The sequence below is a fragment of the Myiozetetes cayanensis genome, unplaced genomic scaffold, assembly GCF_022539395.1.
Source record: "Myiozetetes cayanensis isolate MyiCay16 unplaced genomic scaffold, myiCay2020 scf32, whole genome shotgun sequence".
Taxonomy (NCBI): domain Eukaryota; kingdom Metazoa; phylum Chordata; class Aves; order Passeriformes; family Tyrannidae; genus Myiozetetes; species Myiozetetes cayanensis.
Genome location: NW_026087544.1, coordinates 695577 through 722390, shown reverse-complemented (window position 1 = coordinate 722390; position 26814 = coordinate 695577). Strand labels below are relative to the sequence as shown.

At 53.8% G+C, this 26814-nt stretch overlaps 2 protein-coding genes across 2 annotated transcripts; both read right to left on the bottom strand.

Moving 5' to 3' along the window:
• Nucleotides 1-924: 924 nt before the first annotated feature.
• Nucleotides 925-13072, bottom strand: LEMD2 (LEM domain nuclear envelope protein 2). Its single transcript, XM_050327014.1, has 9 exons — nt 11632-13072; nt 10416-10456; nt 9405-9480; nt 8070-8146; nt 7341-7420; nt 4917-5062; nt 3813-3914; nt 3629-3731; nt 925-3015 (listed from the first exon to the last, which is right to left on the bottom strand). Exons 1-9 carry the CDS (start codon nt 13067-13069, stop codon nt 2865-2867), a joined length of 2214 nt encoding a protein of 737 aa, XP_050182971.1. The 5' UTR covers nt 13070-13072; the 3' UTR covers nt 925-2864.
• A 3880-nt stretch (nt 13073-16952) lies between these two features.
• Nucleotides 16953-22610, bottom strand: LOC126645854 (promotilin-like). Its single transcript, XM_050326670.1, has 6 exons — nt 22585-22610; nt 22204-22488; nt 20078-20203; nt 18478-18600; nt 17720-17828; nt 16953-16960 (listed from the first exon to the last, which is right to left on the bottom strand). The coding sequence occupies exons 3-6, from the start codon at nt 20195-20197 to the stop codon at nt 16953-16955; spliced, it is 360 nt and encodes a 119-aa protein (XP_050182627.1). The 5' UTR covers nt 20198-20203; nt 22204-22488; nt 22585-22610.
• Between the last annotated feature and the right edge of the window lie 4204 nt (nt 22611-26814).

Below are 26814 nucleotides of genomic sequence, written 5' to 3'. Positions count from 1 at the left end.
TGAATACATTTCAGTTGTAACTTAGCAACCTCAGCTGGGTAAAAGCATCCCGACAGGAATGCAGGTCCTGAGGAGATGCAGCCATGCATTCCTTTTTCCTTCCCAAACCTTAGACCGAGTCCAGCCAGAGGAGGCAGGTCCTGACAGCCACAGAGCCACCTAACCCTGTGCCGCTGGAAACTCCCTCTTTGTCACCCAGACCCACATGATGAGATCAATTAAACATTTCTCTAACCAAACATGAGTCAACCACGTCCACACAAGTTACTCCCTCAGGTGAGGGAAGGATTGAAACAAGGCAAACGAGCCCTAAAGACAACTCTGATTTACCATCAAGATGTGCTTATGTGCAACAGCCTTGGAGCAAGGCAGGAAGGGACATCCATCCCACTCCATCCTCATTACTTCCCTCATTACTTCCCAGTCTTCCTATACCATCACCTGGCACATGTCCCACCGAGCTCACCATGGCCTGAGGGTGCCCCAAGGCTCAGGATCAGCAGCTTGGACTGGAGTTGACTCTGCAGCAGCCCCCAACCCCAGGCACCACTGTGTGAGGATCTGCCTTCAGAGAACAGTGCAGGGCACGTGGAGCCCGAGGTCCCTGCACCATCCCCTTCCCTGCTGTCGTGGGAACACTGATCCATCCCCCACACCAGGATTCACTGCCCCACACCCCCAGGCTGCCAGTGCCTGCACAGCACAGCTCCCCCAGCTCCCTGCTTCCATACACACCCCTTCCTCCTGCCAGCCCTTCCCCAAACCCCAATTCCAGCTGGAAACAAAGGACACTGCTGGTGACACCACAGGGCTCCCCATGGCCTCGTTAGGCTGCTGTGCCATCCCCATGGCAGCTCCTGGGAAATGGAGCTTGCCAGGGCAGATCCACCTGATCCGAGCAAAACCACCTGGAACAGTCCGTGATTTCAGGGTAACAATTATTTGTAATAAATTTATTTTTTTATATTGATTTACAGAGCTAAATGGAACATATAAACAGCACCAAGCCATTGAAGTTTGTCCTACAAAACCAGGTTTAATACAAAAGGATGACGGCAATGCCTCACTCTGCGCTTCTGGACAGTTAAAAAAGCTCACCCAAGCCCCACAAAGAGTTTAAAAAGGTTTAAGAATGTAGGCACCGGTGTTTGAGAGAATTTCTATGGCAGCAGTGATGATCTTTTACATTCTGGTAGAATCAAGGCTGCTTTCATTTTATTCCCTATTTATTACAGTGGGAGGAGCTGGTCCTTCCCCTGTTGAGCTGTTGAGTGTCCTGCCCAAACACCCGACTTTCACAACCAAAAATATGGGGTAACAGTCAGCTCCACACAGGACATTCCCCATTTAATGGGCAAGACCTCCCCATGTTCTGCTCCTGGAGAATCCCGCTCCCTGCACCCATTCCAGTGGATGGGCAGCAGCACGAGATCCATAGGGAGCCTCTGAGGTCATTCCCAGCAGCCCAGGGGGTGCCAGGCAGTCTCCCCACCAAGGGAGGTGTGGGCAGAGCTGCAGGCTCTGCCAGGGGAGCAGGGACTGGCACAAGGAGCTCACCTGGACGTGGCATCACCTGCCCAGGAGGGAGCAGTGGCCGCCCCCAGCCAGCCCGGCGCTCTCCGTGCATCCAGCCTCGGGATGTTCTCCTCCAGAGCAACATCCACAGGACACAGGGGTCAAATCAACACTGGCTTCACTCTGCAGTTTTCCTGCCTGATGCCAGGAATGGGTTCGGTCCCTGCAGCCTCACGAGCTGTTGCACAGCCCTGGGAAGAGCAGAGCAGCAACATCTGCTGAGCTGAAACTGCCACAGACTGGTGCCACTTCCTTGGAAACAAAACATTCGTTTGCTGGACAGAAAAAGAAGCTGAAGTAACCAAGTGATTATGGACACAAGATACGATGCAGCAGGGCCGGGATCAATGGCTGCTCCCGGGCCCCGTGGGGGCTGCAGGAACAGCGACTGCAATCCCTGTGCTGGCACATCCCTGCTCCAGCACGAGCACAGACACTGCAGCTGCCCAGCATAAACATGAACATTCAGTCCTCAAAGCCCTCCCAAACCTGCTCTTTAATAGCCACAGACCAATCCCCGTGGCTGGAGCCACAGGAAAGCGCCTTTGGAAGCTTCCTATATCCTTTATTTTTCCACCCAAATTCCCCCCATCCCCCCTAAAATCATAAAGCACACAGACTGCAGACTTAAAAGTGTAACAGGGTCACAACCTCTCTCCATCCCCCCAGCCCAGCCCAAACCACCAAGGCACATGAGGCTGCCTCCCTCCCTCCCTCCAGGCTCAGCTTCACTTGATTCCTCCTCTCCCCCACTTCAAAGGGCGAAGCCACACATTTTCCTCGGCTGGGAAGCAGCAAGTGCTTTCATCACTCTTTGTCCTGGCTAAAACAGATCCTAACAAAACACACCTGAACTGCCACCCTAATGTTTCCATGGGAAATGTTATCTTTAGGCACACTGCCTGGTGGACACTGCCACCAGTTGGCCTTTGCAGAATTGAGGTCAAATCTTGCACCCCCAAGCTCTGGTAGAGCCCCCCCAGCCCTCAAGAGCAGGGTGTGCTTTTACTCTTTGTAAGTTGTTGCTTGCTTGCCACGGGAGCCAGGTCTCTGTGGAAGGCTCACTTTGGCGCAATTCCAGCTTCCCACCAGCTCAAGCCCATCTTCTTTCCAAGCCAACATTATTGCCCTGAATTTGTGTGTGTGAAGATTTTCAGAAAGAAGAGCAAACAGATACGTGCAACCCCAACCCTCGGGCCCTGCTCCTCCCACCACCAGCGAGGGGCCTGTCCCCTTGCAGAGGTCCATGTCCATGTCCATGTCCACAGCTGCTCCTCTCCTGCTCCTCCTCAGTGCTCCGAGTCCGAGAGGTAGGAGGGCTGAGTCCATCTCCACACCAGCATATCCTCCCCCGCCACCCTGTGGGACTCTGTCTGGATGCGGGACTCGTTGGAGGCCAGGAAATCCACAGCTCTCTCCCACACCCGCTTCATTTTTTTTCTGCAAGAAACAACAAGAAAGTAAATTAGAATCACAGCCTCGTGCTTCCCTGCCTACAGCAACTGTGGATCCAGGCACCCTGGCTGCCTCCTGCTCCCTGTGCAGGCAGGAGAGGACACCCAACCAGAATCCTGGTTTAGAGGAGATTTCAGACCGGGGCATGGACACACAGCTCCTGCCTGGAGGGAAGATGAGACCCTCTGTCACTGACAGTGAACTTGAGGCTCAATTCATATTGCAAAGGGGCTCAGTGAGCAAACTGCCCTCCCCCTTCCTGCAGGCAGGGATGTCACCCAAGGGGACACCCTGACCATCATCCCCATTTTGGATCCAGTTATTCTGAGCACTTCACACCCAGTGATTGGTTCAACAGCTGGTGCTCCATGTCCACACAAACCAAATCCACGTGCTGCTGGACACGGCAATAACAACACACCCGTGGGACTGTGCCATCGACCTGCACCAGGTTCAGGCACAGCCCGAGTTGTGTCCAACCCTTTCCCAACCCAAAGGCTCCAGCCTCCTCCTGCAATGCAGCTCCCAGCACTCAGCTGCATTTCAGAGCTGTGCTGAATCACCTCCCAGCCCTCCTGAGGGACCAGATCCAGCTCACCTGCTCTGAGGAGGGATGAGGCTGTCCCGGACATGGAAGATGCCAACGTAGGGGTAACGTTCCAAATTCCGTTCCCATTCCTTATAGTGGTCCTGGACAACAGCTGGGGGGAGGAGAACAGAACAGTGAGAGCTCAGCACTGCAGGAGGCACAGCAGGGCTGCTCAAACTCACAGAGCTCCTACCTATGATCTTCTTCACCATCTCATACATGGCTTGTTCCTCTTCCTCCATCTTCCGCCAGCGATACCTGAGGAAGATCAGGATACCCCAAAGAGTGATCAGACCTAGGAGGATAAAAGCAAACAGAATTCAGTAACTCACAGTTGTGTATTGCTGGAAGCAGTTTCAGTTCTGACACTGCCTCTCCCCAGAGGCAGCTTTCACTCCCTGTGACCCAGGCCTGCTTGGAACTGAAGCCAAGTGATTCATTTTGTACCCCAATGCAGCTGCACCCTAAAACCCCTTGGTACTGACCACCCCCTGCAGCACAAGAGCACATGTGGATGTGGGATGAGGTGGCTGGAAGGCCTCAGCATGGAGCTCCCCCCCAAAAAAAAAGCCTCAGCACAGCCACAGTTCTCCTGTCCCAGAGGAGTCCTTGCCAGAGGCCTCCCCCACAGTGATCACTTTGGAAGGCTGTCAGGCTTCACTGCTCCAAGGAGAGCTGCTTGATAAGGAAATAAAGCCTGGGGCTCCAGTGCCAGCCCAGAATTCAGATCTATATGGAAGGTTTAGCACTGACAATGCCCCCACTAGAATTCAGCCACAGCCTCTGCAATAAACAAAACTGTCCCCTGTCCCCCCCTCCCTGTCGGGCTGGATTATAAACTCCTCCAGTCACACAGCTCTCGTTATCACCTCGCTGGGTAAAACCTCTGTCTCAGCTGGGGCATGACACACTATTCCAATAAAACCTCCAACCCTGAAATGCTACAAGTCATTATTAAAGAGGCTGGAAGATTTTGGAGCTTAGAGCAAGGAAAAAGAAAAACCGACTCCTCTAGGTAAGTTAACACACTTATTCTGCAGCCCATAATAATGGGTACTTGAGGAATACCCAGAGAGCTAATCAGCTGGCTGATTTAAAGCACGTTTTAAGCGCTCAGAGCACAAGAGCAGTGCTGCAGGTCTCCCCGTGCTGCCAGAACAAAGGTTAATTAGACATTAACTCATCAGCAGATTCATTTCACCTCCGTTAGTCATTTCCTATGGCTGGAGAACGTGTGTGTGTGCACAGGGGCTCGTCCCTGCAGCTGGCAGGGGAAGGCTGAGCGCTCCCAACTTACTCCAGAAGAACAGGAACAGGTTGGTGATGGCCGTGATGACGGCCCGGCGGAAGCGGCAGCCGAGCCCCATCTGCGGGTGGGCAGATTCCAGGCAGAACACTTCCTCCACGCTGGAAACAGGCCCCGACAGGTCTCTGCCTTTCAGCCTGATGGGAAGAGGCAGAAAATCTCACTGAGGAGAGCAGATTCCAACTGCAGTCTTTAATCAAGGCAGGGAGAACAAACAGACTGCAGATGCAGTAACTCCTCCTGCGCAGCACAGGAAATACTCCGACAGCCTCCTGCCAGAACATTTGGGGACTGGCTGCTTAGCAAGGGATGGATATGGCTTCAGAAAGGCAGCGGGGCTGCAACTCCCACTGGCACGCTGGAGTCTCCTGCCGCAGCCTCTCTGACAGCCCCTCTCGGTGTGCACAAGATTAAACTCGAAATTGGATTCCCACCTCCCAGCACAGAGATGGAAACGCTCCCTGAGTCGCTGCTCCAGAGCTGGGGGAGGCCAGGGAGCTCGAGCAGGAACAGCGACAGCATCAGCTGTGTCTGCAGGGAGGGCACCACTGCCAGCCATGCCCCTCCACCTGCAGCCCCTGCTGCTCACCTGAGCCCCCGACCTGCTCCGAGCTCCCTTTGCCATTCCCTCCACAGCCACTCACAGGCATCGAGGGATCCACGTGAGAGCCACCAGATCCAAAGGACCTGGACCAAAGGGGATATTATTGAAGCTCCTAATTCTGTCTGCACTGAACAACCCACGAGACAAAGAGGTTTTCCCAATTTATTAGTGCTCAGCTCACCAACTGCTGACAGCTCGGATTCGATTCTGGATTCTACAGCAGCTGGAGACACACAGTTGTTTCCCACCCCCTTGTCTTATTTACAATCCAAATTCCATAAAAATATTTAAAACATGCAGCAGAATCACCCACTGCAAAACTCATTTTCAGTCCTGCCTCTGAGACTAGCACCTAAAAAATATCTCAGGTAGCAAAAAAATGCCAGGGGCAGATTTTTGGGGCTGTTCCACACTCCTGCATGGCACACGGGCTCCAGGGAAGAGCATCCATTTGGGGAACAGCAGAGCTGCTAATTATGGAAATAAAAATGTGGGAGTATATTGTATCCCACAGCTTCTACTCGAGTATAAAAATATAAATTGGAAAACTCTGGATCCCAGCCCACCTACAAATCCAGACCTGCCCCTAAGGAAACCATGTCCCATCCTGGGAATTGCACACACCAGTAATCAAAGCAGCAGACGCTGTCTGATCCTCGGATCACAGCAGCAGCTGCAGGAATATTTAAGAGCAAATAGAGCAATGGGAATTCCTACAAGGTTTGCTCACCAACCCCATCACTCCAACTGCTGCAATTCAGTTAATCACAGACATATTTAGCAGCGTGGAAATGCAAACAACTGTTAGACTTCGGAGTTAGCGCAGACTGGAGGCAGCCCACACTTCCCAGAGGAAGGGAATGGTGGCTGCAGACTCTTTCCTAAGGTTATGGACTGAATGTTGTGGGTTTTCCCTGAAAACCCAGTACTGCTGGCTGAGAAACTCCCCCTCAGTGACCAACCACCACCCACAGTCAGTCAGACCATCCATTCAGGAGGAATCTCCTCATGGAAAGGGTTGTCAGGCACTGGCAGGGGCTGCCCAGGGAGGTTTGGAGTGCCCAGCCCTGGAGGTGTCCCAGGAAGGGCTGGCCGTGGCACTCAGTGCCCTGGGCTGGGGGACAGGGTGGGGATGGGGCACAGGGGGGATCCATGGGCTGGCAGGACTTCTCCAACCTCAATGATCCTGTGATTTAATGTGCACTGGGTGTTCTGCCAGAGGGACAACTGACACTCAGGATACTTCTGCTCCTCCTTGGGACTTGTCCTGGAGGATCCCAAAGTGTGGGTGACGTTACCCACTGCACAGAGCGCTTTGCTGGCCAGTGAACCCTTTGCTCCAAGGATGCAGCTCCACAAATGCTGCAGCTCCAGCTTCTCTGTGCTGGAGAAAAGTTATCCCAGGAAACGTAACCACGTGAGTAAGTTTAAGAAGAGCTGCAGGTGCAGGACCATGGGCAGGACAACAGGACAACCATCTCCAAACCTCACAGGAGGCACAACACAACCACTCACGCCACGTGCAGCCCTGGCCTCCCATTCCCATCTCATCTGCAGGCAGGAAGGCATCCCTGGACACAGCGTCCTGCAGCAGGGCTGGGATCAGACTCCTGGAGTGAGCTCAGCTGCCATTCTGCTGCAGGGCTGTACTTCTCCTCTGGAAGTTTGCCCAGCAAGCACTGCCACAGCCAATCCCAGATTACCTGCTGAAGTCTAACGAGGTCTGGAAGCTAAAGAGCACCCACAGACCTGTCAAATTACATCAGCCAACCCTCAGAGCTGTACCTTCGACACACTGGGCTTCCACTTACCAAATTCCCAAATCCTTGTTGCTGTTCAGTATCCAGTGCAGGGCAGCTTCAAACTTCTGTGGGGAGCTACCAGTAACATTCTGTGCAAAGGAATCCATAAGAAGATTAGTTCTCCATTCACTTAAAATACTGAACAACATCATTTCATTACAGGAGTGGGAGAATTCCTTCCATACGGTCTGTCCCCAGGTTAATTCTTATCAGAACTCTGCAAAGTGAAGGAAGGAGAACTAAGCCTGAAGGTCTGCCTGGACTAAAGTCTCCTGCCTGGGTAGATGATGCATGAAGCACTCTGTGAAATAACACCATCCCAGACTGTTAAGACTAACCACTAAATACAACATAATCTTACTGACAGTTTACCAGGAAAGAAATGGAATGCTAGATCAGAGCACTCTGTCTCCTGACACTTTGGGGTATAGAAAAATCCTTCTTCTGCCCAGCCCTCAATCCAGGGAAATTTCTGGTTTCACAAGACTGATGACTCCAGTGAAACAACAAACCATTAAGTTAAGATTTACAGGGGCTGAATCACAGATGGAGGAGAAAATGATTTTCAAAAGAACTGCTGAGAACAGGACTGGCCAAAGGGGAAGGGAGAGATATGGGAAAGAATCAAACCAGGATGAGGGAGTAAAACGGATGGTGAATTGCTTTAGTGTCTATTATTTATTGCCTTATAAGAGACTAAGCACTAGGTTATAACAAAGCTGCTCACAGCCTACTCACCATCACGTGGTCCTTCGCCTCACTAACCCAAATGCATTTGCTTTTTAGATTCTCAGGGTTTCCACATTCAAAATTACCTGGTAAAAAAAGTCAAATAGAAATAACGTTTGGAAAAAAGCCCTTGAACAGCTCAGAACTACACTCTGAATGTACACCAAGAAATACTCCCCTTTCCAATCAGCTCCAGCCCTGAGCAAAATGACTCCAAGGTGAGATTTATACTGCAGGCAGATCAGATTATGACTATTAATAAAATGCTCAGCCACTGCACGTAGGTTGGATAAGGGCAATCAAACCACACTTCGGAGCTGCTGTTGGATAAGGGCAATCAAACCTCACACTTCAGAGCTGCTGAACACAGAATGAGGGGGAAAATACTGTTTCTGCCCCTTGCAGAGCACAGAGCCATGTCTGGGCCCCAGTGCCCTGCAGAGGGGCTCCTGCCACCAGGAATCAGGGACTGCAGGGTGGAGCTAATGATCAGCATTCAAAACGCTCCCAAGGAGCCTAAATCACAGCTCTGCCTTCCACCCAGGCACAGAAACGCTGGCGAGGAACTAAATCCTCTAAAACTTGCCTCACCAAGTTGACTAAACAAATGTGCTGAGAGACTGAGTAAATCTGGTGGAAATCCGGCAGCTGCCGAAGTCAGATTTGAAAAGATTTAGGAATTATGTGCAGCTTCAGTATCCAAAGCCTTTAGCCTTGAGGTCTGAAATACAGCAAATGGAACTGAAACACTTTTCCTGATTACCACCGCTATGGATCTTGCTGAACAAGTCTCCGCTCGTACACTGGATTTCTAGCAGCCTTCTCCATCCCAAAATACCAGTGGTGGGCTGGATTTACTCATATAGCAGAGACTGAGCTGACTGAACCCAGCTCGGAGAGCCTCTGTGCTGAGAGAAGAGAGAGGCACTCACGCATCTGCTGCCACATTTCAGCAGAAAATGACAATTACTTAAGCCACTTTTACTCTGTTTGTAAGAACACACCAGCTTACACTTAATGGCTCTGAGTGCCTTGAAGACAATTTCAAGATGTTGGTAGAATCATAAAACCGACTATTTCTGCCTCAAATTCCCAGAATGTCAAGTGCAAATAAGGCCCACTCAGCAGGGCAGAGCGATACAAGCGCATTAGCCGAGCACTAATCAGAATAAAAATAACCCCACCTTTTCCTGTTTTCCTATTACCTGACTTCCTCAGAGCTCTTCAAAGGGAACTGACTGTTCCACAAACCACTCTCTCCAAAGTGAGGGTAAAAACCCCCAGGCAGCTGGGAGAGGCAGTTCCTGCATGCCCAGGAGTGTTCTGTAAGAGACTGGCACTCACCTGCCTGCACGGACAGGTAGTTGTAGAGCTCATGCAGCACGGCCCCGGTCATGTCCTTCTGCTTGGCCTGGCAGAACTGCGGGTCAGAGACAGGAGCAAACATGAACAGTGGCAATGGGACAGCGTGAGAGCAGCTGCAGACACCAAACACAGCAGCACTGCAGTCTGGCTCAGTCCTGCCCCACCAGCTCCAACCCAACACCCACAGCAAAGACTGGCACTTCGAGTCAAAGGTGACCTGGGGAGTCCTCTGCAAGTCCCTGCCCCTGGCAGGGGGTGCAACCGGGCGAGATTTAAGGTCCTTTCCAGCCCAAAGTGCTCTGGGATTCTGGGATTCTACAAAGTGCCACCGACCCCCCCACCCAGCCTGCAGCACCAGCCACCCCCTCGGACCCAGCACGGATGGATCCACCGTCCCAGAACACCCCAGCCTGCAACCACAGCTCAGAATCCAACAGGACAGTTTCTCACTCCTAATCACAGAATGCCAGACTGGTTTGGGTGGGAAGGGACAATTCAATTCATCTTGTTGTACCCCCTGCCACAGGCAGGGACACCTTCCACCCAGCCCAGGTTGCTCCAAGCCCCGTCCAGCCTGGCCTGGAACACCTCCAGGGATCCAGGGGCAGCCACAGCTTCCCCAGTAATCCATCCTGATAGAGGAAGCAGGCTGTGCAGACACTCCGTGGTGGAGTTCAGGGAATTAGCTGGATTAAATCTTGTACTGTTAAAGCTGAAAACAGCTTTATTGCAAACCAATATCACTTCTAGTACAACTGTTAAAGAAATTGATTCACATAATTGGGAATTTAAATTTTTATCTTTCAGAGTCTCATACACATTCCTAATTTAATCTGGCCCATTAATTCCAACTCATCAAGTCCCAAGTTTTCTGTAAAACGATAGAACTAATCATTTTACAGTGATACTGCTATGGGTGGATGTTACATAGAATAATCACTGTTCTGTGAGAATCCCCAAGACCTGAAGATAAAATAAATAAATGCTTACATCATCCGTGCTTTTGTCACAATCCACAGGCAAGAGATTAACTACAAGAGAGAAGAGGGTGAGTTAGCTGGCTTCAAGTAAGAGCTTTGATCAAGAGAGTAATTATCTTTTAAAAGAAGGTTGTGCTTTAAAGCCTGATGCTGCTGTTGTTAATCTCCCTCGGGCAGCACCTTGCAATGCAAACAGCCTGTTCAGGAGCTGCTTTGGGAGCAGCACTGGAGACAAACAAATAAAAAGGTGCAAGTGATGAATCTGGTCAGCTGGGAAGTGAAAACTGGGGCTGGATGCTTTAACAGCTCCTGTTTGAGGAGATGCTTCACACTCCTTCACGCTGATCTTTACACTCCAGTGACGCCACTCGCTGCCCACCACGGTCGCCTGAAATACCAGGGAGGGAAATCAAACCTCCTCGAGGCAAAGGCTTTTGGTACAGGATTTATTTCAGCTGGAGCTGTTGTCTCTGCAGGTTATGGCCATGGCTTAACTGCTCCCTCCACCCCTCGGTCCCTGCTGCCCACCCGAGGCACCTTCCAGCACCCTGCACTGCCTGAGCACTGGCAGAATTCCTTGCTCCAAACTCCTCTCAAAGCTGTAACGGGTGCAGCAGAAATCCATGACGTTGGACAGTTGTATCCTGCCTTTGGGAACACAGCAGCTCTCCCAGCCCACGCAAGGGGCACAAACACCCAGGGGCACAGCGTGTAAAGGCTCAGCACCAGCACCTTCCCAACTGCCCCCAAACCCTTCCACATTCAGCTCAAAGTCCTGAAACGTCCATATTTCCAGCTGTTCCACCCCCTGCCCAGGATGAAGGCTGGGAAGGGCTGAGCCAGCAGAGGGAACACAAAAACTCACATCGGGTGTTACAGAGACATTGTGTTCACCATCCTTGGCCAAGCAGGAATCCATAAAATCCATCCTTGGCCTAGCAGGAATCCATAAAATCCATCCTTGGCCTAGCAGGAATGGCACTCCCCATAAACCCCACGGTTCTGAGGAACTGAAGGCCAAACTCATTTGGAAAAATCACCCACTCGGCTTCCTTTCCATGACTAAGGTTTCCCATGGGCAAGGGGAGATGGAAATGGGGACAGAAGCAGAGATGTCAGGTTAGAGCAATGAGAATGATAAATGTGACGGTGACAGAAGCAATAAAGGCACAGCAGGAAGAAAGTGAGGAATGAAGTTTAAATCAGAATTAAACCTGTGCACGTACAGCTCTCGTCTCTCCTGTCCAGCCAGCCTGACCCAACCATCTTCACCGCCAGGATGCCCAGGAAAATCAGGAGCAGCACGAGGCTGGCGAGGCAGAGGAACTGGGAGAGGTAGTATTCCAGGCCTTTCCCCTTGCCCTCGGGCTGCTGCCTCGGGGCTGAGCGGAGCAGGGCAGTGCGGGGGGTCACTCCGTACCCCCCATCGCTCGATGCCCGCCACGGGAAGCGCCGGATCAGCCCCCCGCCCCGGCTGCCAGCGCTCGCATCCCTCTCTGCCTCCTTCCCAACACTGGAAGTCAGGTCCTCCTTCCCTCTCCTGAACAGCTGCCTGAACCCCCCGGGGGCCGCCGAGGAGCCCCACTGGGTGCTGGGGGTCACCTCACTTTCCCGCCTCCACCAGCTGTTGGAGGAGAGCCCCTTCCTTTCCCCCGCCGTGTCCCAGGGATCCCGGGAGCTCTGGCCCCCAGCTCCCGACGTGCCCCAAAGGCTCCTGGACTTCAGGCCCCCGCTCTCCTCGCTGGGAAGGGGTTTGGAGCCGAGCCCCCCGCTCCTGCCAGCCGAGGAGCCCCAGTAGGGCGTGGAGCTCAGCCCCCCGACCCCATCCGGGGGCTGCCCCGAGCCAGCCCTGAAGCCGAGCCCCCCGCCCCTTTCTGCTGACGGGCTCCACTGGGATGCGGAGCCGGACCCCCGAAACCTGTCCAGGGTGGGTCTCAGCCCGCTGCTGAGCCCCCCGCTCCTCTCTGCTGACGTGCCCCACTGCAGCGAGGAGCCCCGCACCCCATCCAGGGCGGCCCCCGGCCCCGTGCTGAGCCCCCGGCTCCTCTCTGCGTTCGTGCTCCAGTGGGACGAGGGGCCGAGCCCCCCGAGCCCGTCCAGGGGCGGGTGAGACCCCCCCCCGAGCCCCCCGCTCCTCTCTATGGACGTGTCCCACTGGGAATGGGAGCTCAGCCCCCCAGGCCCGGCCAGGGACGCCCCCAGCTCGCCCCCTCCTCTCTCCACAGCCGTCCCCCAGCGCTCCGAGGGGCTCAGCCCCCCGAGGCTGTCCCGGGACAGGCCGCTCTCAGCCCTGACGCCCCTGCCGGGCGGGGACCCGCGTGGGTCCCCCCAGGCCTGGCCGCCGCCCTCCCCGGACGTCCCCCAGCGGGACGCAGGCGCCTGCCCCCCTTCCTCCTCCTCCTCCTCCTCGTCCCCCTCCTCCTCCTCGCTGTCGCGGGTGAAGCCGGAGCGCTGCCGCGAGGGCGAGGCCTGCGGCGGCCCAGCGGGGGAGCGGCCCGGGCTGGGCGGCGCGGCGCGGCCGCTGCGCCGGGCGGCCGCCACCTCGGCCCGCAGGCAGCCCAGCTTCTTGACGTAGACCTTGCGGGTGGTGGCGGTGATGGGCCCCGGGCGGTAGCCGAGCGCCAGCAGCTCCCTGCGGAGCTCCGCGTCCGTCAGCTCCGCCATGGCCGCGCCAGGCCCCGCCGGAAGCGCCCCGCGGGCGGGAAGCGCCGCCGCCATCTTGGGAGGGGCCCCGCGCGCCCCGGCGCCGCCATCTTGGGAAGGTCCGGGAAGGGAGGCGGGACGGGCGCCATGTCGGGGAGGGCGCTCCCTGAGGGAGCGGAGGGGACGGGCGGCGGGAGCTGCTGCTCCCCTCGGCACAGCGGAAAAGGGGCGAGAAATGGAGCAGAAGCAGCCTCAGCGCTGGGGTCGGCCTGTGTCACTGCCCGCGACAGTGATGGGCTGTCCCCCCTCGAGCGGTTCCCACCTCACCTCGACGTTACGACGCTTTTAGGGTCGTTCTCCCCAAAAATGTGTCTTTCCCAGGCATCTGCCAGCACCACACACATTGCCCTCACCGCTGCCAGGTCACTGCCAGCGGCTGGAGCCCAGGCAGCACCCTCAGGGGGATCAGGGGCTGGAGCCCAGGGAGAATTGCCCAGAAGGAGGGTCCCCTCACGCTCCACCGCACAAAACCGCGAAACCAAGCTCCGGCTTGTAAATTTGTTTTGGCATGGCAGTGATGTGCAGTAATTGCTTTTCCCTGCTCCCGCCTCAAAGTAATGACAGTGACTGAAATACTGTGGTGTAATATCGGAATTTAATTAAAAATAACAAGAAAGCACAGTGAGGAGTGCACGGCTGGATGTGGGCTGGCTGGTTTTGGGATCCAGGTGTGATACCGGAGTGGGGGTCAGGCCGTGGTCCCTTGGGAGTGGAGCCCACGGGGAGTGGGAGGCTCAGGGGATGCTCAGCCTGGAGCGCACCATGAGATGGGAAGAGCTGAGCTGTGCATTCCTGACATGAATCCCAGAATCACTGAGGGTGGAAAAGACCTCCAAGGCCGCTGAGTCCACCCTGTGCCTGATCCCCACCTTGTCCCCCAGCCCAGAGCACTGAGTGCCACGTCTAGTCATTCCCTGGACACCTCCAGGGATGGGGACTCCACCATCTCCCTGGGAGCCCCTTCCAGTGCCTGACAGCCCTTTCCAGGACGAAATTCTTCCCCATGCCCAACCTGAACCTTTCCTGATGCAGCTTGAGGCCATGTCCTTTCATCCTGTCGCTAAAGCTTCTATCAGGATCCTCCTCCTTGTTCAGGGCTCCAAAGTTCACCTTACTCTCCCCATTTTATCCAAGAAAGCAGCAACAAGATGCTGAGATTTGTTCATCTGGTTGGCAACAGCAAATAAATCCTCAGTAGAGGCCAGGGAGCCCATTAAAAGAGCAAACTCAGCTCCACGGGGAAGTGTGAACACGCTAAGCTGAGCCTCCCCTGCGCTCAACAGCAAAGCACCACTGACAGCTCATAATGTGGAGCGGGGTCTAATGTAAATAAAGAATTAGAATATTACGCAGATTCTGTGAGCTCACAGCTCTTGCTTTGGAGAAGCTCTGCCCAGACATGCAGACGAGTGCTGGCATCCATGGGAGCATCCCTGCCTTCCCTGGAAGGCTGCCACAGGGAAGGCAGCAGGAGCAGAGAGGGCTCCTCCTCTCAGCCCACATCCCCCTGGACAATCCTTGTTCCTGTGCCCCTGCCCACAGTGCCGACCATGAGGCTGGCAGTGGCTTTCCTGTTTTTGCAGCCCCCTCACCATCCTCGCGGCTCTGGGAGCAGCAGGGGCTGCCGGGAGCCTCAGCGATGCTCAGCTGTGGAAAGGCAGTTTCCCAGCCCCCGGTGTAGCTCTCAAATCTTCTGGCTGTAAATATCCTGGGAAGCTGGGACAGCGAGGAGGGGGCATCCTCCGCCTTCCCTGCGAGCCCAGAAGCTGCCTCAGACCTGCTGGCACTGACTCAGATGCCAACTGGGAAGAGCAGCCGTGTGGCACCGTCTGCTCCTCCTCTGGAAGCATCGCGACAGGACCAGTGTGAGCAGAGGGATAGAAATAGATCTGCACCGTGTTCACACAGCCTGGGGAGGGGAGTGGCTGCTCCCCAAACCCCACGGGCAGCAGCTGAGCCCTTCCTCTCCTGACTGATGGGCTGCTGAAACCCCACCGTCCCCCCCCTCATCCGTGGCATTTGGGTGACAGTCCCGCATATGTCACCAGGGAAGTGTCAAGTCTCACTTGGGAGCCAACTGCGCCGATTTATCACCCTGTCACTCACGGCAGTAGCACAGGTGTGACCCAAGAGCCCCATCCTCGCCCTGCTGAGCTGCTTATTGCATTAGAAAGTCAGAGGTGACTCCATTCCCTCTCCTCTTTCCACCAACTGTTGGGCTGCTTATCCCACCACAAAACTCTGCTTTCTGGAGCAGCAAATTCTTCCTACCTGCCTGCAGGTGGGTCTGAGTGCTGCTGCACCTTCCAGGGCACAGGGATAGCCATCTGTCTTGCAACCTGGAGAACATTTCCTTCTTAACCAGAGCTCCCCTGACAACAGGAGTTGTGCCTGGGGCGATGGTTGGGGTCCATCCATCTTGTCCTTCCAGCAGTCTGGGTCTAAGTTTAAGAGCAGAGGGAGAGATCTCTGCAGGGTCACAGTGGAGAATCTCCCATTGGAAATCTCCACAGGGTCAGCCTCATCATCACCCTGGTGGGAAATGGTCCAGGAAGCAAATCCAAGAGGCTCATGTTCACTTTCCTTCCTGCCGTCACTGGAAAACTTTCCTTCCTGGATGGCACAGGGGAGCTGTCAGTCTGGAAGATGTGGGAGTGGAGGAGCTGGGCAAAGGGCACACTGCAGGGACAGCTCTGACTGCGGCAGAGCTTACAGAGGGGGTTTAGGAGCAGTTTTCCCCTCGGGGAAATTCTCCTTGTTTTCCTGTGGCAGGGTAAAATCACATCTGGATTAAAGGTTTGGGTCTCTCTGGTCCCCTCTGAAGCAAACAGTCTGTCTCTGCTCTTGCTGGACACCGGGGTACATGTGGTGCAGCTCCTCCAGTGATTTCCATGCTGGCTCTTCCATGGATACCACTGCACTGCAGACTGAGCTCCTATAGCCCAACAGCCCAGGCTGCTCTCACTTCCAGCCTAATGGAATGTATTATTTCCCATCTTCCTCCCCCTCAGAGTCATTATAGTGATTTCACAGCTCACCCTGTCTCAGCAGCAAACCCTGAAAAGCAGGAGCCACCTGGAGCTGCTCAGTCCATGGACAAGGAGTGTGCCTTTGGATCAAACATGAGAGCTGTAATCCACACCGTGCATGTTCCATTATGCACTGGGAGATTTCTCCTCTCCCGAGGGCTGGTTATGGCAGAACACGCCGAGGGGTGTTGTTCCAGCACAAACAGAGCTATTGGAATGAGCTCAGCGAGAACAGAACTCGTGTTGGGTTGGGAGGGTAAAATTGGACTGGAATTGGATATATGCACGTACAAACCATTGATCTCATCCATCCTTACTTTACATATGTTGGATTTCCTGCTGCCAGCATAGAGGAGCAGCTCTAAAATTAGCCAAAGGTATGGAAATGGAGAGCAGGATGTTCAAGTGGAATTACAGTTTCACCTCCAGGTGTGTTTGAGAGGCAGCAATAAGGGCAGAGCCCTGTGTCATTCCCACGTGCTGCGCCTGGCACAGCCATGGCACACAAATTCCTCACAGTGCTGCTCAGATTCCTATCACAGGGGGGATGTGAGGGGTTTGAGCACAGGTAGGAGCTGCGGATCAGGATGGGGATGTTCTCTAGAAGCCAGAGCCCTCCCTCTCTCCTTTCCCACACATCTCCATCTGGCTGAGAAGCACGAAGGATTGAAGACACAAATCCTCCGTTTAATTATGCTGCGCATTTTATTATCTCACCTCAGATTTTGTTGTTAATCTCTTACAGATTTCGTTTACATAAGTGGAGTCTTTCAGATTTAGCAGCTCCAGCGCTTTCTCTTCTGATTCTGCAGATATCAGTCAGCTAAAAAGAAAAGAGAAAAGCACAAGTGTCCTTAAATTTGTCATTCAGTCTTTCAGGGCTTTCTATATTGTTTCCCACTCCTCAGCTCCTAAAGTAAAAGTTCAAAAGCAAACTGAAACCAGCACAGGCAGAACAACCCTCTCAGGGAGAGCAGGATCCTCTCGCCTGGGCTTAAATGTCCCAAACAAGGCCGAGGTGCGGATGTGACTGCGGGGAGATCCATCCCACCATCCCTTAATCTGCAGGCAGGAATAGCTGCACAGCAGACTGCCCCTGGATATTTTATTTGTTGCAATCCCCACACGCAGAGCCCAAAGGAAAAGGAGGATGTGCACCAAATTCGGGTGTAATTAAGTGTTAGTGTTACGCCCCCATGCAGGGAGCTGCTGTTCCAAGCTTGCTGCAGGTGCTGAGCTGCCTCGCAGGTGCAGCTGGAGTTATAAGCTCTCCTGGAAATTGCTCCCTGAAGATTGAGGACTTTTTGGGAGGAGGAGTAGGGAAGTGGCAAACAGCACCGAGCAGAGCTGCTGGGACGGGCTGTGCTGCCGCTGACAGGCAGTATCAGCTCTAGGGCACAAGCAGCACCTTGTGAAGAAATAACCTTCCCAGAAGGGAGTGGTTGGGATCTGAGGGCTCTGTAAAGTGAGCAAACACGACACAAAAGGCCTTCTGGGGAATATAAATATCTCAGTGCTGATGAGCTGGTGAGGGGAGGCAAAGGCAGAATTGCCAAGGCAGAAATCAGCCTCCTGACAGTACCGTCTGGGGTGTCCTGTAACAGCTCTGCCAGCAGTTTCTCCAGGGCATCTTGGTATTTTTCCAGCTGCCTTGGGGTGAGCCACATCCCAGGTCTGACAGGAACAGCCTGCTGTGGAGAGAGCCAGAGAAATCAGAAGGAAAAGCTGAGGAGAGCAGAGGGAGGCAGGTTGGGAACAGCCAAGCTCCCTGCAGGAGTGGCTGCATGGACAGGCAAAGAGTTCCCTGTGTTCAGGTGGAAAAGCACAATTTTCAGACTTGGTTAACCAGGCAAACATGTCTTTGAGGGCTTAGCCTGGCACTTAAATCCCTAAAATTGTCCATTTTCTGCTCTGTATACAGACTTTGGGGAGTGCAGCTGTATGGGCCCAAGTTTATAAGTAAGGTCTTGCCAGTGCAGAGAACTGTGGGATCAGAGGTGACACTGGGCAGCACACCTGGAGCTGGGTGAAAAGGTGACAGGTTAACCCCAGAGCTGAAGCAGAGCTGGGAATTCCTGCCGTGGCCTTGGCTGGGGTTCACTGAATGGCAAAGACAAACCTCATGGTTCCATTTTCCTAAGGGAGAAGCCAGGTGGGTCTCAGGGGTGACCTGGCTGCTGAGCGTCCAAGATCATATATAGGGTATATTTGGGGTTTATTAGGGTTTATTATATATAGGTAAAACGTTTCTCTGGTGCAACCTGGTAGGGCTGGCAGAGGACACCTCTTGTCCCCCTGTGTGTCCTCGTGGGCTCCTCAGAGTCAGATGGCTCAGCATACCTGGGTGGACTTGCCCGTGCTGACACCCACAGGGGATTGCTCAGGGAAGCCTTCCTCGTCCAGCTGCTGCAGTGAGCTCAGGGATTTCTTCTGCCCTCCCTTGTTCCTCTCCTTTTCCTGCAGCTTCAGAGCAGAGAGCAAATGGCACAGATAGCGATGCTGGGACACGATGTCCTGAGGGTCCCAAGCCCGCTCTGCACCATAGCAGCAGCGTGATGCCCAGCAGCCAGGAATCCTCAGTGCTGGGCACGGAACCAGGGCCACAGGAGGTGTCAGCACTGCCTGGAGCCACAGGAGGTGTCAGCACTGCCTGGAGCCACAGGAGGTGTCAGCACTGCCTGGAGCCACTGTGGAATCCTCCCCAGGGCCTCAGCTCACTGGGGAGGGCCAGCGTGGCCCTGGGGACTGAAACGCTGCCATGCAGCAGAGGCTGCATGCTGGGGGTAAGCTCGGGTTACAGGATGGAGGGGGAAGGTCTGTAGTAAACAGGACAAACAGGTCTGTAGTAAACAGTGCCAGGGTTGATCAGTGCAAGGTAACACCGTCAACAGGACGACGTGGCAACCGAGGAGGCCACTGACCTTACTGAGCTGGCCCAGAGACCTGGCCCTGGTTCTGCTCTGTGGCACTGGCAAGGAAGTTTAACTGAGCCCTGCCCAGGCTCGTGGCATGTGCAGAGCTCTGCAGAGGCTGTGTGTTACCAGCCTTCCTGCAGGTCTGTAATGTCAGTCCCTTACCATTCATGGGGCTAAACTTGGCTGCAGGACCCTCCCTTTATTCCCAGCACAAAGGGAAAAGCCAGAGATGCTTTGGAATACGCCAGACACGTGCTCAGAGGAGCAGGGGCAGCGTTTGGGGGGCAGATTTCACCCACATACATTCAGAAGACCCTCAGTCCCTGGCAGACACAGAGCTGCAAGGGCTGTGATATATGAACAGTCAACCTGGTGCGTGGGTCCCCACCATCCTCCCTGAGGACACTGAGGGATGGCTGTGCTCCCCACAGGAAGGATTGCCCTGCAGTGAGTGGATGGCTGTTGGAAATGGGATTTCTCCCGACACCAATGGGCTCTGCGGTGCGGGGGAAGCTCACTCGGGCTGTGTTTCAGAAGATGCAGTTCTCTCAGCCTGCCTGACACTTCTCAACAGTATTAGTTTCACATCAAAAGAAAAAACGTTCTCTCTGCACGTCCCAGAGGTGACAACCATCCGGAGGATGGTTAATTATTTGTTACAACAAAAGACCCGTCACTGTGGTGATGGGAGGCTGCAGCTTCTCTGTAGAAATTACAGCCACTGGCACAGAGGAAGGAAAAATGAGCCCATGGGCTGCAGGTGATAACCTACACAGGTCTATCAGGCCTCGTGGAGAGGACTCCAGGCTCTTCCTTTCTGGTCTCACACCTTAAGATTTGTCTGTGCCCATCCCCATTGCCCTGAACTTTGGGAGGAGTGTGGGATGGGCTGGGTCACAGTGGCTGCAGTTACACAGGAGGGGCAGGCGATGGGCTGACAGTGGCACAGCGTGCACTGCAGAGCCTGGGGGTGAGGACAGAAGAAACACCTTTCCTGGATTATTCAACGCATTTTGGAGGGTTACCTGCATTTTCTGGAAGTCACTGTGGGTGAAGAAGGGCATGAAGCCTTCAGCCTGTTCAGCCAGCAGAGACACCAGGTACACCAGGAGCAGACTGGCAACCACCTTCCTTGAAACCATCATGAGAGTCTGAACAACACAGGAGAGAAGGCAGCAGGGTAAGTGTGGGCAGGGACGTTCGACTAGAACTCCCCTTGGCCTTGACTCAGCTGCATTCCAACTGCTGCCCCAGCTAACCAGAGGTATATTTACTCTTCCAGTTGCTCCTGAGCTGAGAATAGAAGTGTCTTGACTGACAATTCTCTTCTCCAACCTGTTTATGTAAACAGGTTTGTTCTTGAGCACCATCTCCAGGGACATCAAGCCCAGCCCTTCAGTGCTGCTCCAGCCTCCCTCCATCCACAGCCCTCCAACTCTGTTGGTGTAACTCTCACACAGCCAGAGCAAAGCACTCCCCTCAGTCCCACTGCCAGCACGGGAGACTGGGATGCTGTGAGAGAGAAAAACCATGACAGCTGTTTTGGTAATTTGGTTTTGCTGTTCCTCACCCCTGGAAACCCTGGTGGACTGGATCTTTTAAGAAGCCTCGTTGGGTCCGAGAGAGAAAAGTGTTTGCCAGCTGTTTGCCAGCCTGGGTCCCTGTAAGCCTGGAAGAAAGAGCTGTAAAAACCACCTTCGGAAGTGATTCAACTGTGACTTCACGTCAGGAGAGGACTTACATAAACATTAAATGTTCTCTTTAAATATTAAAATACTCTCCCTGGACAGATTTAATGAAGTCTGGTCACAAAGCTTAACTACTCCACCTGATTGGAGCCTGATCCTTAATTAGTTTCAGCAACCTCTTGGTTTGGACATTATTGAAAAGACATTGTTAGGTCAAATTTGACTCCTGAATTAGATTTCCCATAAATATCAGCTGATATTGAACCGATGGCCAGTGGAAGTTAATAAATATTCCCTTTCCATAGCACCTGCCAGTCACATCCTCTCCTCACTGCTCAGGGCAGCACTGGAGCCATCTCCCCCTGCCCACCCACGCTGGGGCACCGAAGCCAACCCCCTGCCCTGGGACATCGCCCTGGGTGTCCCACCAGATGCACCATTTCCTGCAGGGATCAAGACAGGATTTCTCAGGCTCTCCCCATTGCAATGCAACATGTAACCTCAACAGCATCAATCTTTTGTGCCTTTTGATTAGTTCTATCACTGTAATAAAATATTGCTGTATACAAAGAAATAAACCCAGTCACCACCTTCATCTCTGCTTGACTATCCCTTTGGGAGTTGATTCGCTCCCTCTTCCCCCACAGAAACACCCACACACACTTCTTCAGTCAAAAAATGTCATTTGTGAGTGGCCCTCCCTTATTTTGCAGGCAGGACATGTTTCTCAGCCCGGAGATCTCTTGCTCAGCACCTCTCCAGGCAGAGTGTACTTTGTTGTTAGTGAATTCCCAGCTCTGAAGGGAAAACACAAAGCAGGAGGATCCCAAGTTCAGCATCAGCACAACGAAGTACCACAGGTACGTGGGGCTGGGCACAACAGTGCCAGGTCTGCTCATCCCCCTGTGAACTGGGAGAAGTGACAGTTTGGGGGCAGGAGGGGTGAACAGCTGGTGTGAGCACAGTGACAAGACCAGATGTTAATCTATGGAGCTGGCTTCCAAAAAATCCAGTCATTCCTGTCAATAGGACCTGCCTGTGACTCATTTTGTCACTTGAGCTCAGAGCAGGTCCCCCAGCTCGGAGGGCACCCGGGCTGCCTGTGCCTCTGCAGCCTTGGGGTCTGCTGGGTGCCCATGGCAAGGAGGGAGGCAGGAGCTGCTGCAATCAATGCTACCGTGATGGGGGGTGAGCCAAAAGCACCTTCCCCTTTGTTCCAGCATCAATTTTGTTTTCTCCTCTCCCTCAGAGCTCTCTCTGCTGGGGCCAAGACATGTCAGTAGCACCAGCACGTCTGAGTGCCCACAAAGTGCCCACCCCACCAAGGTGTGCCAGCAGGGACTGTGCACCTACCTGGGGAGTGCAGCCACGGACGCTGGAGGTCAGACCTCTTCTCCCTCCTGTTCCCTCCTGGGTGCTCCTGCTGGCTTTGCCTCCCTTTATATCCAGGTGCAGTCACTCACCTGCGCAGGTGCCCACCTGTCCAGCTGCCAGACGGCTCCTGGCCTGCATGGAAACAGGCTTCCCAGGCAGGGAACGTTGTTATCTGCATTGGATTTTTTGGAGTTTCTGGTTTCCAGGCAGATCCCCTTCGCTCCCTCCCCAGGCTCTGGCTTCAGCCTGGCAGCAGCTCTTAGTGGGTCCCACAGCTGGGCAGTCCCCTCAGGCAGATCTCCTGCTGCCTCAGCTTCCCCACCCGTGACATGGAGAAATTCTCTCTCCTGCCTTGTCTTTGGAGATCCTGAGCCCTGCAGGACAAAGTTTTCATCATGTGAATATACCAGCAATAAAATGACACCTGTGTCAATTATATTTCCACTGCAATTGACAAATCACTGTAATACCAAAGTTGCCACTCTGAGTCTTCTTGTGTCCCCTTTCCCCATCGTCACTGAGCATTTCCCAGTCCTGGGCACACAGGTCTCCCTCGGGGACACAAGCCCTGCACTGACATCCCTCTCCAGACAGTCGAGGTGCTGAGAGTGGAGGGGTTTTGTGTAAGAACTGCTCTGGGCTCCCCCGAGACCGTCAGACAGGAGCTGATGCCAGAGGGTTTGGGATCAGGCCAGACACATCCCAGTGCTGAGCATGAGGAACCTGAGAGCAGCCAGGCGAGAGACAGGAGGGGGAAATGAGGGGAGGCAGTAAAATCTGCCTGCATCAAACAGCTGCACGGGGTGTGAGAGCAGGGAGTGCAGCCGCATTCCTGCCTGGCTGGATACCCGCGCAGGATACCCGAACAGCGACGGCCCAGCCCGGGCAATGACATTTGTCACCCGGCTCCACCACAGAGTCAATACCACACCAACACCCATGGGGCCAGCAGGGCCTGCTGCTGCCACAGCCATCAATAACACTCGATTTGGGCCGGAGCCCTCCTGCCAAGCACGTGTCTGTCGCTAGGGCGCTTCCCAGATCCCTGGGCATTCCCTGCTCTTTATCGCTGGGGCCACGCTGTGACACTCCCGGAGGCGTCAGCACAGCTTTTGTCCCTGGGACCACACGTGGGGTGATGAAAGGACTTTACACACACCACCGGGGGGGTTTCCCCCTTCCCTTTCCTAAACAATTTGCACAAACCCCATTTGACGCCAGCTCTCATTTTAATTGACTTTTCCAGTCCTTTTTTGCACGGTTATGATGGATGCAGCTGACGAGTCAGCAGATGGTGCTGGGAAGTGACAAATTAGTTACCAAGGAAGGTCACTTTTCCAGAGCACTAAACTTTCCCATATCTTGTCCCCTTGTCCCTCCAAGACGTGGCTGGTTGGCAGCTTTCCACCCGTCTGCGACGGAGCCTTCGGCATCGGAAAGGACAACCTTCCAAATCAAACAGGGAGATGAAAATTAATCATATCTGTATTAGCTGCATGTTGCCTGCCAGCCTCACCTCTTAATTATGCAAGAGTGCTCAGAAAGGAAGGAATCACGGAGCTGAAAATAAGGGATCTGACTCCAAGCCTGCAGTGGAAGCGCCAGGGTGGGTGGGAGCAACAGGCCCCTCTTGGCTCTGGGTTTGCCCAGTCCACGAACGCAGCTGTTGGCACATTCCCATTGTCACTGCAAAACAAGGATAAATGAAAATAAAAAATCCCAGCTGGAGATCTCCCTGCCAGCATTATAATGCAAAAACCCCATCCTGCTGCAGCCCTGGCACAGTTTGCAACCTGCAGCCCCCAGAACTCCCCTTGGGTTAGGGTGCCAAACCGCAGCAGAGGTTGGAAGTTCAGCAAAAATGGGATGTGCGAGATGGGGCTGGGTGCAGTTCTGCCTGTTCCTAAAGTTGAACGTTTGGCATAATTGGAAGTCATTTTCCCAGGAAACTGGCAGTGGAAGTGCAGTCCATTAAGCCGTGTATCAACTGCAGTGTCAGGGAACTGAGGCAGGAACGAGCTCCCTGTGCCAGAGGCACCGAGCATTTGTCTCCATGTCCTGTGCTTTCCCCTCCAAGCTGCCCTGGGCTCGGGGTGTTTGGCAAGTGGCTGCAGAGAGCAGGAGATCGGAGCCAGGATGAGTCTGGCTCTAAATTCCAGCCCGAGGCCTCTGCAGTGGTGGGGAGCACGTGGGGGACTGGGGAGCACTGAAATCCCACCCTCCTGCTCTGGGCAGGCTCTGGGGGGTCCCCAGCAAAGCTTCCAGCTTGGGTGTGAGCAGCAGAGCTCCAAGAGCCCTCGTGGGACACATCACCCTCTTCCCCCAATGTCCAACAAGCTGCTTGGATGGAGCTGGCAGGCTGGGAAGGGGGGACTGGGCTTTTGCAGGGCCAGTTGCTCCCACAGCCCTGCCAGCCCCACAGCAGCCATCAGGCTTGGAAAGAACACATCACCAGGCCCCAGTTCCCTTTCCTGGAGCCCACAGGAATCTCTGTCTCACCTCACTCACATGGAACTGGTTTTGCCTGGCAGCAGATGAGTCCAAAACCCGGTGCAGGCTCTGCTGGATGGAACGGCTGCTCTCACACAGCGAGGTCGGCGTGGGAAGGGGCTCAGTTTGGGCTCGGGAAGCAGGAGCAGAAACCTCCTTTTCCCAGCCCAGGCACATCCTCCAGCTGCTGTCACTGCATGGATGTGTTACAGATTTCACAGGCTCTGAATGCTCCTAATGAGTAAAGCACCAGTGGCAAATCTTAATGCAGTTCTCCAAGTACTAATGCTCAATAAACATTTGCAGAATCACAGGCTTAAAACGTGTTCATTTGCAGCATAAATATTTTAAGGGCCCAGTCATTCCCCTCCCATCCCCAAACTTGCCTGGTCTCACTTGGATTCCTCCCCATGGCTCTTGTGTAATTCAGGGTAGTTCATGGCCATTCCTGGCTGAGTGAGAAAATGCATTAGAAAATCCCTTTTTCTAATAAAATACATTTCTGTGCTTATAAACACTTCCTATTCTCTCAATCAAGGAACAAAATAAACAAGAGAAAAAGGTTTCCTTGCTTCATTTTTCTACATTTTTGGTCACTCCTTTGCCATCCTCTCTCTGAGCTGGAAGAAGTGAAGAGAGAAAGGAGAGGAGGTGAGAAAACATGATGGGATGCAGCTCAGCTGTTACCATTTTGGTTTTCAAATCCAAGCTACCGAGCTTTCACTTGAAGGCTCAGGAATATTTTTAGGAATGGTAGAAAATGCAGCCTCATGCACAGTGAGGGGCTTTAACTGGCTTATCCTGTGGGACTGGGTGCCCTCCCTCTGTCCTTCTGGGGTGCTGGTGACTCTGGGCAGGAGGTGGGAGAGCCTGATATCTCCCATAATCCAAGTCCTGGGCTGAGCTCAAAGGCAGGGAAATCACTCAGCATTTCAGTAAAAGAGGTCCCTGCCCTGCTCACAGGGAATATTTATTAGATTTGATGAAGAGCAATTCAGCTTTTACACACTCCAGGCACCCACTGACCTTTGATTTTCTCATTCCCTCCTTTCTTCCTGCTGTTCCAGTATCAAACACCAGCGGATCAGGTTCAGCACTGCAGGACAACACACAAAGGCACCACAAAATGCACTAAGTGGCTGTTTGTGGGGCCACTGGGGCTGTCACAGCAGCAGGAGGAGGATGGATGATGTTCCTGCTCCCACAGGGGGGCAAAATCCTATCCCTGCTGGGACGTGGGGCCAGGAAAACCAAATGGAAAACTCTGACAGCCACAGAAAGTGCCACAGAGACACTGGAGCCTGTGCAGATCTGATCCCAGCAGAGGACTCACATTTGATAAAATACCCGTTTAATCCGTGGGTATTTTGCTTAGGCATGGAATAGCAACCTCAGCGAAAGCCTCTCAACCACAAAGGCTTTAGAGAGCTAAACACTAAAGATTGGGAATTAAGGAGAATAAATATTAATGAAAGGAATGGAAATACCCATAATTTTTCCAGACAATCCTGCCCGTGCCCTGCTCCTCTGCATGGGCCCTTCACATTTACTGCTCCCCCGGCAGCACCGCTTGCTCAGAACGATCCTGCTGGGATGGAACAGCACCACGAGCCACACAGAGGCTGGAGGGAGCCCACATCCCACGGGGGAGGCAAAAGAGGAACAGGAACCACACAAGAAAAGGGTTGTTGGAGCCATGTGGGATTGGCTGCTGCAGGTCAAGCCCCAGGCAGCACAGCCAGAGCCAGAACCGTTACATAAAGGGATGGGGAGAAACCCGGCCTGGGCTGGATGGAAGAAGAGAATCCAATTACAGGATGAAGGACACAGGGAGAGGACGGACACATTTGGTCTGGAGCAAATCCCTAAAAGGCTTTAAAGCAGGGCCAGCAAGAAGAGGACCAAGATGACCTGCGGTGCAGCACCCTCAGCCACCAGCGAGAGGAGCAGGGGCCTTGGAATGGGGCAGAAGGCAGGGAATGGGGCTCTGCAGCTGACTGAGGTGTGACCAGGACAGTGACAGGAGAGATTCTCCCCAGGACACCCAAAGTACCACCAGGACATGTTTTTTCCAGGAGCAGGGACACCAATTTGGCTGTTCATGGTGCCATGGGGACACTGGAGTGAGGAGCTGGCCCAGCCAGGCACCAGGGAACAACCCTGCTGGAAAGAGAAAACAAGCAGGCAACCCCCAAATTTCCTCTGTACTG